Raw genomic sequence first — 11,592 nt, 5'->3', positions numbered from 1 at the left:
CTACCACTATGCATAAATCCCCTCTGAAACAGCTATTAAGTATAAACCAATGTCAAATTTACGCAAAATATACAGTATTTTTAAATCTCTTTGTCTGTATCTGCACTTGTAAAAATATTCTGAAAGAATCTCCTGTGACTTACTTAGTAAGGTCAAATCTCTTTTAAACACATACAGATCTTAACATTTGAGAACACAATATAGGAGCAGCTAAACACTTCGAACAGCACAGGTGAAACAAGATCCCACCAACTTAATCCATGTAGATTCATATCTAGTAAGTACTGTAATATTACCTAATTTCTGCACAAGCAGGAATATACAAAAATGTAGTTCTAAAATTTCATTCATGGGCATTACACAACTACAGTACGACACTACACAGCAGTGTTTCACATTCACCAGCAAAATTTACTCTACCAGGTTGCAGGTACAGACATTACAAATAACAAATTGTTGGCCTCCAAATGAGGGATCTGAGTAGACATAAGTTAAATCAAAATCAATTTTGTTTACCTGAGCTTAACTTAAAACAAATTTTTTTAAAGAAAAAGTCAAATGGCATCGTTTAGTGTTACCAATCTTCTGATTTTCCGCTTTGACCAAATGTTAGTAACAAGTACCATTTAAAAATTAGTTTCTTATTTGAATGTGAGGTGTTTGTAAGTTTCTATAAATTAGAAGTTCTTGCAAGCTTCATATCAAATGAGTTGTAGATCTACTTAAAGTATGGCTTCGTCTTTCGAAAAAGGAAGGAAGGTTGACAAGTGAGGGAGATGGAATGCCCTGTGTAAAGACAAGGAAGCGACATTTAGTTTTTTTCTCTTAAGAAACTTTAACATAGTTCAGCATCATACATATCGATTTTAATAAATCAGCACAGAAATTGATTAAAAACACTTTAACGTACCAAACTTCTTGATTAAATACAAGAAATTAAAATTAGGGAAGCAGGTGAGAAGAGAGCAAGTGAAACTATCTTAGTCTCGAAAACGAATGGCTAGACTAGTTGACTGCATTCACTTAGGTGAAAATTAGTTACTGGGGGGCTGGAGCGATAGCACAGTGGGTAGGGCGTTTGCCTTGCATGCAGCCAACATGGCCAACACAGGTTCGATTCCCAGCATCTCATAGGGTCCCCGGAGCACCGCCAGGAGCGATTCCTGAGTGCATGAGCCAGGAGTAACCCCCTGAGCATCGCCGGGTGTGACCCAAAAAGCAAAAAAAAAAAAAAAAAAGAAAGAAAAAGAAAATAGATACTGGCTTGCTGTTTCAGATTTTTGTTAAATTATAAATTATTAAAGATGCTTTGAAGCTAAAAAATAAGAAAATCCAAAACACCCTGGTAGCTTTCTTCTTAATAATATAAAAAAAATTAAGAAATAACTTCATGGGAAATAATCTTCTAAATTTTGAAGTCATATATTCCTAGAAACTTTTTGTTATGTGTGTGACTGTGGAAATGTGTATATAGTGCATGCATGTGTCTGTGTGGGTGTGTAATTTTGCTACATGTAAAATCTGATCAAGATGTTACTAAAGCAGTGACTGAAGCCACATACATGAATGATTTGATGCTATTTTGTCTTTTTCATGTGTACAGGTATAATCAATCTCTTTTTTTTCCCCCCTCTTGAATTTTTCTTGATCATCATTACTGGTATTGTAAATCACTGTGTCTCAATAAGTGAATAATGCAATAAGTGCAATCACATCATTTGTTGGCTAAGTGGACGGACCTGCAGAGTCCCATGATGAGTGAAGTTAGTCAGAACCAGAGGGGCAGACACGGAATGGTATCTCATCTGAGGGACATAAAGAATACTAGTAGGGAAATGACAAATGTCCAAAGGTAACAGAAGCTAAAAACGGGTCTTCGATAGGAAACGTATCAGAGGGAAGAGTTGAAGGAAAGGGATCCGGGATGATGAAGAGAGCAGACACTCTGGTGGAAGACATATGGTGCTGGGATGGTCCATGTATCAATAGTACTAGTAAGTATTCTGTAAACCATGGTGCCTAAAATAACACAGAATTTTTAACTCCCAGTTAAAATAACTCCCAGTATCTCAATAAAGTTATAAAAGAAAAAATAAAGAAAAACTTCTTTGGACCAAAAAGTTCTTGAAAAGAAACTTCTGAAAAGAAACATTAATTTGTTTAGCTGTCTAAATTTACTGTTTCAGATGTCAAAGCTAAACATAACTAGAATATGTAACAATAAGAAACATGCACAAGAATACAAACACTTAAAAACCACAGTGTGTAAAGAAAAAGAATTAGAAAGGAAGGTTTTATTTTGTTTTAACATATACGAATGAATAATTGTAAACTTAAGTGCCAAAAAAGTAGCAGGGCTACAAGTAATCAATGAAATAGTAAAATAAAGTGTTTATAGAGTCAGGTTGGTATTGTCATTCAAGTGATAATATATTGTTAATTTAAGTAGGCATTACAAAAATTCAGATTTTTCCTAAGGTGAAAATTATGACTTGTCATACTAAAAAAATAAATTTATATAAATGTCACAAATCAAAAATTAAGAATATGTTTTGGACTATAAAACCTTATTTAAAAGAAAATCATTACTTTTTAAAAATGGATCACTTCCATAAATAAAAAAAAAATCTAACGGAACTGAATTTTTTTCTGGACTTAAAAACAAATTACTGAGCAAAAATATTTTTATGTGCCAAGAGGCAAAAAAATTCTTTTCAGACCAAGTTGTTGTGAATTCAAAGCAGTCATAAAGTTAATTCCAAAGTCTTCACCCACCTAAATAATGATTCTAATGAAAAAGCATACTTCCTATTTTTAAAATATAAATTTTAAATAGCTAATAAGCTCACATTAAACTTCACGAGGCTTGTTTCCATTACTGGCTGGCATATCTCCTAATTCTTCACAAATATCAAAGATGACTTGGATAGATCTTTTTTTGAGATTTGAAAAATTAACATTTCCTTCTAGTATCTCTGAAAGGCTAGATCGTGAGGCAGAATGGCGTACAGATCGAAACCAGGATTTTTGAGAACGCCCACAAGTAGAGTTTGAATGCTGAATATAAACATGCTTAGAAAATCCAATTACACTGCTTGTGGAAACAGAATGTGTAATCTGTTAGAACAGAAATAAGCAATTGAGAAGAGGACCTGAATGGCTTAATTTCGGTACTACTTATGTATATTGTCTACATACATGTGACAAAAATATAATATGATTTTCTAAAATTATTCCATAAAACCCAATTATCTTTACTTGAAAAATGTTACAAGTTACTTCAGATGTATAAAATACGTACGTGATAGTGCATTTTATAAAACTTATAATCTGATCTTAATGAATTTATGCTCACTTAAAGTCAATTTTAACATATTTTTAACGGACCAGATTTCTTGATGTATATCTATATTACCAGCTGAGTACAACTCTCCCATTTGGTTAAGATTAACCTTGATCAAAAGTCCGTATAAACAGACTCAAAGATTTATCTTGAATTCTGGAGTATTACTTTTTTTTTTTTTACTGTAGGAGTACTGCCATTGATTCAGCCACTGACTAAGCAGATTGAACTGGGCATGAACTCCACATCTGTGCATTACTTAAAGACAACTAGCTTCTTAATAAAAGCATTTGACTATCAAGTATAAATTTTATAACATAATAAGTAGCCACTATAAAATAAAACTCACAATGGACCAGGTACTACTCAAAGCAGTTTACATGTAGTAATCCTTATAATTACTATCCTAGATTCATTTCAAGACAGGAAACGAAGAGAGAAAAATCACAGGGACTGGAAAGATAGTACAATAGGTAAGGTGCTGATCTTACATGCGGTCCACCTGAGCCCACCAAGAGTAATCCCTGAGCACTGTTGGGAGAAGGGAGAGAGGAAAAGAGGGAGCAGAAGAGTGAGAGACAGAGATCGAGAGAGACAGAGAGAGACACGGAGAGAGAGAGAGAGAATACAACTTGTAAACAACAGAGCCAAGATGTGAACACTGAAGTTCAAATGCTACTACTGAACTACTACTCAAACTGCTTTTTAGTATATAAATCAAATAACATCTGTGGTATGTGCAAATGCATGTATGAGTACGTTTACTTACAAGAACTGGTTTATTTATCCCTTTCAGTAATAATAAAAAATAAGCAATATTAACTTTTTTCCTTTCTCATCTACAAAAATAGGAATAACAATAAGAAAATGATTGAGGGTGACCTAAGTCCTAAGTGACAGCTACCACTTTCTTTTCTCCTTTGGGACCATCTCCAGCAATGCTCAGAGATCAGTCCTGGTGGGGCTTGGGGGACACGGAGTGCCAGGATCAAAACCAGGTTGGCTACACACAAGGAGAGTGACCTGCGTGCTGCACTGTCACTCAGGCCCCAGTAACTCCTCCTCTTACCCTTGGGAGGGTAGACTGAAAATTTTATAAAAAAAAAGAGATATATTACTATATATATATATATATATATATATATATATATATATATATATATATAACTGTACTATCTCTGGCCATGAAACATGGTTCTTTTCTACAGAATTTAGAACATATCTCAACCCCAGTACAATTTCACAACAAATCAACTACAAATGAATAGATTTAGTTCATTGAGGTTTTTCTCAGCTGCCTGTCAAACGATGAGGTACTTCACGGGCTGGGGCACTGAGATTCGGAGGCATTGGGATTTCAATCCTAAAGACTTGAACAACTCCATGAATCTAAGTTATTTACCCTTTAAATCAAACTGACTTACGGCTAACGATGATGTGCTAGACAAACGACTCAATACATGCTTGTCACTGCCGGGAGGACTTCTTCCCTCCACAGAACTTTGGGATGTCAGAAGAGCTCTCCGTAGGGCTCTTTTGGGTGTTTTGGAAAAGGAGAAGGCTCTTGTCACCTAGAGGATAAGAAGACTTACAGTGAAGTGAGCTAGACACCTAGCTGGTAAGAATCACACAAACAGAAAGCCAAAGATCCATCATTTTTTTTCTACCAACGATCTATGACTGAATTTAGACAAAGTAGTGAGAAACTGCAGTATAATGTAGGCCGTTCCACCATGCATTCACAGAGCACAACAAAGACATAAAACAGAAGGAAATAGGATCAAGGGAGGAGAATTTGGGTTCTTGCTTGATTATGCTACAAAAGAGTTCTGAGACGCAAGTGCAAAACCACTTAAACTCAATTTCTTTATTGATAAGGTACAGAAGGTCATTTGAACCATCATTGAAAGTTTTTATCTAGTATCATTCATGCTAAATGCTGGGAAAATATAAAGATGATTAAAATAAAAGGCCTCCCTTTGAAAACAAAGAAAACAATAAATTTAAGTGAACCCAGCAGCAGAACAATGACTGCTAATCTTTCTTGAATATTTAAATTCTAGTTCTACTTTTAAAAAGCCCTGATGGTAGCATTCTTATGTTGCCTTTAACAATTCTGAAAAAGGTAAACAGGAATGTTCAACATTAGAAGGAAAAAAAAACACACAACAATAGCTTCAAGGTTTCCTGATTTTGTTACAGACATTTTGCTGAAAAATACCAAATATTTAAAATGAACGGACACATTTTTAACTAACTAGTACATTCCTACAATTCTTTACTAAAAACCATTAGCACATTCCTACAAAAGTATAATGCATAGTAGTATCACTATAACAAGAAGATGAGGGACAAGAACTTATAATTACTGTTCAAAGAACGCACTGAACAAAACTCATTAACTCCACAGGTCATTGCCTGAAATCAAATAGCAATGGTAATTTAATATGCTCTGAAAAATACATATTGGAGATATGGTAAATAATCATTTCATAAGACTCACTCTTTTTGAAGTCTTCTTTATTGCTCTAGACGCTCTACTCAATGTACTATCCATATCTTTTGTATTTACTTCAAAGGCTTCAGGATCAGCAGTGTAAATAAGGTTCTCCTGTTATAAAGTTTAAAAATAATTTTAAAATGTAGAAAGAAAAATACACAACTACCTCTACAATCAAACCTTTAAAGCACTTAATAAGATCCTCAGGGCTGGAGCAATAGCACAGCAGGTAGGGCATTTGCCTTGCATGCAGCCAACCTGGGTCTGATTCTTCTCGACACTGTTTTGATTCTTCCGTCCCTCTGGGAGAGCCCAGCAAGCTCCCTGTGGTGTATTTGATATGCCAAAAACAGTAACAACAAGTCTCAAGATGGAGACGTTACTGGTGCCTGCTGGAGCAAATCCATGAACAATGGGAGGACAGTGCTACAGTCAGATCCTCATAAGGGTATTTATAAACTCTACACAGTATTTTTGCTGATATTATTTGTGCAACATGCCATTAGTCAACACTGATAGATTCTAAACCAGTGGTTCTAGATAGAGAACAATAATTCCTAGAGTAGCAATGGACAGAAATTAGAAGTTTAGGTAGCTGCTTCCGACCTCAAAACTTGGTACAAAATTCTGTGTATACATACGTGCAAAGCGCATTATGGAGGCAAGGGTAAATCTGAGACAATATTAATCTCTTGAGAAAGTTAACATATTGAAACTTATACTTGGACTTTCGGGCTGGAGCGATAGCACACCGGGTAAGGCCTTGCACACGGCCGACCCGGGTTCGATCCCTCCATCCCTCTCGGAGAGCCCGGCAAGCTAGAAAGAGTATCCCACCCCCCACAGCAGAGCCTGACAAGCTCCCCCTGGCGTACTGGATATGCCAAAAGCAGTAACAACAAGTCTCACAATGGAAACGTTACTGGTGCCCTCTCGAGTAAACTGATGAACAACGGGAGGACGGTGTTACAGTGCAGTGTTACTTGGGCTTTCAAAAGAAACAAGTTAAATGACATGCTTTTGCATATTCCTATAGTCAATTTCACTTTAAATATATAAATCTATGCTATTAATTGGCAAGCTGCCTCACTATTCTAACACTATGAATTATTTTCTTGAACTGCAATTCTATGACTTGGAGAGGATTTTATACAACCTGTGATTATTGGTTTATCTCAAAATTTTCTCATCTACAAAATGTAGAAAATTCCTAGTATACTCAACCCATAGTAATCATAAGGCTAAAACAAGATAAGACACCAAAGTCCTTTGAAATGAAAAGTTAAACTCTCTTATAAACACAAGATGTTAAACATTATACTTTGGGTCTACAATTTTGCCTTAGTTCTCCACCACTAACACTCAGGCAATGAACCTTTTTTTCTTTTTCTTGGTTTTTGGGCCACATCCAGTGGTGGTCAGGGCTTACTCATGGCAGGGTCCAGAGGACCATCAGGGATGCTGGGGACCAGAACCAGATCATCACATGCAAGGCAAGTGACTTACCCACTGAACTGTCACTCCCTCTCAAGAGTCTCAGTTTCCTAAAGCTTCTCTAATTTCGCTGGAAAATCAAATCCCCCTGGCTGATACAGGTCTTTCTTACTTGATTCATGTGTTAACTGACCAATGGTTACTTATCTAATCCTAACCAAGCAAGAGTTCAGCACTTGCCATCGATAGTTTTTTAAAATGTCATTTAAAAAAAAAAAAGTAGCCACATCCCAAGGTGCTGAGGACACAGATACCCTGGGCAGCAATACTCAGGTACAGGGGAACAGGCCTCTTGGTTCAGTGCTGTGCCTTCAGAAGTACTCAGGGCCACCAGGGTGGATGGTACTGCTTGAAGCTGGAGTGACATGAGTGCCAGGGATCAAACGTGCCCTATGGATGCTAGGCATATGCTCTATCATTTGCCTCATTTCCCTAGCCCAAAACTACTGGTTTTTTGTTTGTTTTTCAAGTTAAATAAAACACGAGGGGCCAGAGCAATAATACAGTGAGTAGGGCACTTGTCTTGCATGTGGTCAACCCAGTTTTGATTCCCAGCACCTCGTATGGTTCCCCAAGCACCACCAGGAGTAATTCCAGAGCCAGACGTAAGTCCTAGGCATTGCCAGTTGTGGCCCAAAAACAAAAACAAAAAAGGGCTAGAGAGATAGCACAGTGGGTTAGGTGTCTGACTTGTATGCGCCTGACTTGGGTTTGACCCCTAGCAACCCCTATAGTTGCCCAGGTCTGCCAGAAGTGATTCCTTACTGCAGAGCCAGGAGTAATCCCTGAGCACCATTGGCTCAGGCCAAAAAAACAATACATACATACATACATACATACATACATACATACATAATGCTTTAAAACACAAGAGGAAATTCTGCCATTCAAAGTAGTTGGTAATTACCAAGATGTGGGCTCAGGAGGCTGAAGACAGTAGTGCACCCTTAGCATAGAACCAGTAATAAACACTGAACACTAACAGATGTGTACACCCGCCTCATCCTCCCCCCCCCCCCACGCCCCCAGATGTGGGATAAGCTTGATTTGTAAAGAAATATATATATGTTCTCAGGGGCTCTTCCCGGTGCTTGTGGTCACCCTCTAGCAATGTCTTAAGGGACCAGGGACCAGGGATGGAAGCTGGGCCTTTGGCATGTAAACCATGTACAACAACGCTGCGATCTATCTCCTTCACCCCTCGAGATGATTCTTCAACTACCCAGAAGAGTAGGGGAATAGAAGCACCGCTTAAATACATTTGGTCATGGGACTTCCGCAGAGCGAGCATCTGACCTCGGGCGATGTATGGAGCGCACAATGAAAGATCACAGCTCAGCAAGAGATCAAAAATACGTATTCTGAGAGAGAAAACCTTGTAACAGATTAGAACTCTGACCTTCGATGTGAAGTGACAGGACACAGAACATCACATCCACAAGAAGAACAACTATTCGGGGGTTTAAGCAAGGATACCTCTATTCTAGTCGTTCAGCTGTTGGCCGTAGTTTCACGTGTAAAGCGAGACTAGATTGTTTCCTTCCAAACTGAAATCGTTTGGGGGCCACACCTGCTCAGGGGATCTCACGCAGCAGCAGGCAGAGAAAGTACCTAAATCCTGTACCATCCTCTCTTCAAACCACGTGTGAAGTGTTCTTTCACGTTTTTCTTAAAAGGACGGCCATTTACCAAGTTACAGATAGTTGAATTTCGGGCGTAGGTTCTAGCGCCCACGCAAGGATCAACTTCCCTCCACGGGCGTTCCCAAATTCCTCTCCATGCCGTCGTCCCCTCCACCAGGCCCTGCCACACTCCCAACAGCCTGGGACCTTGACGGACACATTTCCAAGTCTGGTGATTGTGCTGTCTGGTGTGGTTGAGCCTGTGGTCTGGAACACTCGCCCACATTACCAGTACACCAGAGGCCCTGTACCTCCTTTCCCTCCTTACTTTATTTTTTTAAATTTTTTATTACACGCACAGCGGTAGGGCGTTCGCCTTACAAGCGGCCAACATGGCCGACCCGAGTTCGATTCCTCCGCCCCTCTCGGAGAGCCCGGCAAGCTACCGAGAGTATTCGATATGCCAGACACAGTAACAACAAAGTCTCCAATGGAGACGTTACTGGGCCCGCTCGAGCAAATCGACGATCAACGGGAGGGCCTTTACCTTTACCTTACCTTAATTTTTTATTAGTGAAACACCCTGAGGTACAGTCCTTACTTTCTTTTATCATCTTCTTCCTCCCCCACTTGATTTCTTTCCTGCTCTGGCCGGAAAGGGTGACCTAGACAACCCCCTCTTAAAACAAATAGGAGCAAATGCTCCTCTGAGCAACTGAAGCCACTGAATGTACAACTTACTTCTTAAAGAAATAGATTTTACCATCAAAAATATTGTCATTTAATCCGAACATTGTTAAATGTCTGCTGCCATCTTGTGGTTAACGCTGTGAATTTTTTTTCATTAGCTACTCATATTTCAGTTCTAAAATCACTGGCCATGTTGTGACTAGTAATTCAATAAAATGTATTTGAGAGGAAATTTCTTTGAACTCTATAGACTTCAGTACTGTAGTTATAAATTTGGAAAGAACTGCAGTAGCCGTCTAGCTATTGGCATCCTGATAAAGGCAGGAGTAATTCTGCAAAGGCAGTCCCTCCTTATATACAATCCATTTTTATAGAAAGAACTAAGAAAAAAATGTGAGCTTGACTGAAGGGTGTAAATTTTATAACAAAAGATGTCTGCATCATTTTTCTAGATACTTTTCTACTGCATATGCACTAGAATTAGTTTTCTCCATGAACTTTTTAATGGAACAAATTCTAATTTTTATCAATATTCTTGACCCTTTTTCATTTTTTAAAAACAAGTGAAAACTCTGACTGTTCTAAACACTTAAAGGCTCTTAATAAACGACGATCTCCTACATGTCATGAATAGTGCGCTTCAGTACCTTCCAAGGTCAGAATTAACTATGATAAAAATAAATACTTATTCCCCCAGCAAAGTTCAACTCAATCTCGGTCATGGTATAACGCTGTCCTGAAATGGAAACTCATCTATGCATTCTAAAGTTATGTCACCTGTGCAAAGATGAGGGGTTCCTATGTGACACTACAACATGGACAAGACATCAAATTCCTCACCTAGAAGCCTAAACTTCATTCAAGATTCAGTACAAATTACCTGATTTCTAGCAAGTCATGTAACTTCAATAATTTGACTTTCTCATTTATCTTCACTTCACTCTGTATTGAGTAAATGTAATCATCTATTTATGATGGCATTTGACTTCAAAGGTTGGACTGAGAAAACGAAATTGGCAATTTGTCTGACAGGAAGAGCAAACTGCTACAACTCCTGAATAAAAGAATAAACTAGGGGGCTGGAGAGATAGCACAGCGGGTAGGACGTTTGCCTTGCCCGCGGCTGACCTGGGTTCGATTCCCAGCATCCCATATGGTCCCCTGAGCAATGCCAGGAGTAACTCCTGAGTGCAGAGCCAGGAGTAACCCCTGTGCATCGCCAGGTGTGACCCAAAAACAAAAAAAAAAAAAAAGGGGGAAGAAAGAATAAACTAAATACCCTCCATTTTATAAAAAGTGAGGTGGTCAAAGACCAGCAATGAAAAGCACCTAGCATATTACAAATCCCAGAAGCCTCCCTAAATGAGAGCCACAGGAGCAGTACGACTGTTAGGGCATGCATGTAAGCAAGACTCTCAAAGGAACCTTCATGTTTCTACTTCAAAAGCCATTCAAATCACCAGTTATATCTCCTTCAGATACCCATAGCTAAAACTCTCCTGCATTCGTAATTAACAACTCTTAGAAACATACAAGTTTACTCCTTACGCATTGCCGCAAAGTTTAAACTTCCATTATCACAGGGTTTTAAGAACTTACAGCATCTGCTTTACAAATGGTGTTGGCTACATGTCGACAGAGCATCTTCAGCCAATTTTCCTTTGGAAGTTCCTCTGATATCATCTGGAAACTGAGCAGCACATTCGCTTGCTCTGTTGGTGGTCTCACAAGCAGAGCAAACGCATTACGGCAATCTAGGGTTGCAGAATAATCATAAACATTAAGTTTTACTCCTTGGAAAATGGCGAGATTTACGCTAGCTCCCAGAAAGCAACAAAATTCCAATGAAACTATCTCTTCTCTATTCTCACCCTCTCGATTTTTGGAGAGAGAAAAATCATTATATCAAATTGAAACACTGGAAAAAATTTAAAACAGGAACT

At 38.4% G+C, this 11,592-nt stretch overlaps 1 protein-coding gene across 1 annotated transcript in view; it reads right to left on the bottom strand.

Annotated features, from left to right (window-relative positions):
- Positions 1–2,894: 2,894 nt before the first annotated feature.
- Positions 2,895–11,592, bottom strand: part of ECT2 (epithelial cell transforming 2) — a 54,641-nt gene continuing 45,943 nt past the window's right edge. Inside the window, 5 exon segments of the mRNA XM_056110647.1 lie at positions 2,895–2,939; positions 2,941–3,117; positions 4,768–4,914; positions 5,847–5,954; positions 11,249–11,403. Coding sequence (XP_055966622.1) covers positions 2,895–2,939; positions 2,941–3,117; positions 4,768–4,914; positions 5,847–5,954; positions 11,249–11,403 — 632 coding nt within the window.

This window comes from Sorex fumeus, unplaced genomic scaffold (genome assembly GCF_029834395.1).
Source record: "Sorex fumeus unplaced genomic scaffold, SorFum_2.1 ptg000010l, whole genome shotgun sequence".
Lineage (NCBI taxonomy): Eukaryota > Metazoa > Chordata > Mammalia > Eulipotyphla > Soricidae > Sorex > Sorex fumeus.
The sequence above is the reverse complement of the archived record's forward strand: the minus strand, read 5'-3'. Positions and strand labels throughout refer to the sequence as shown.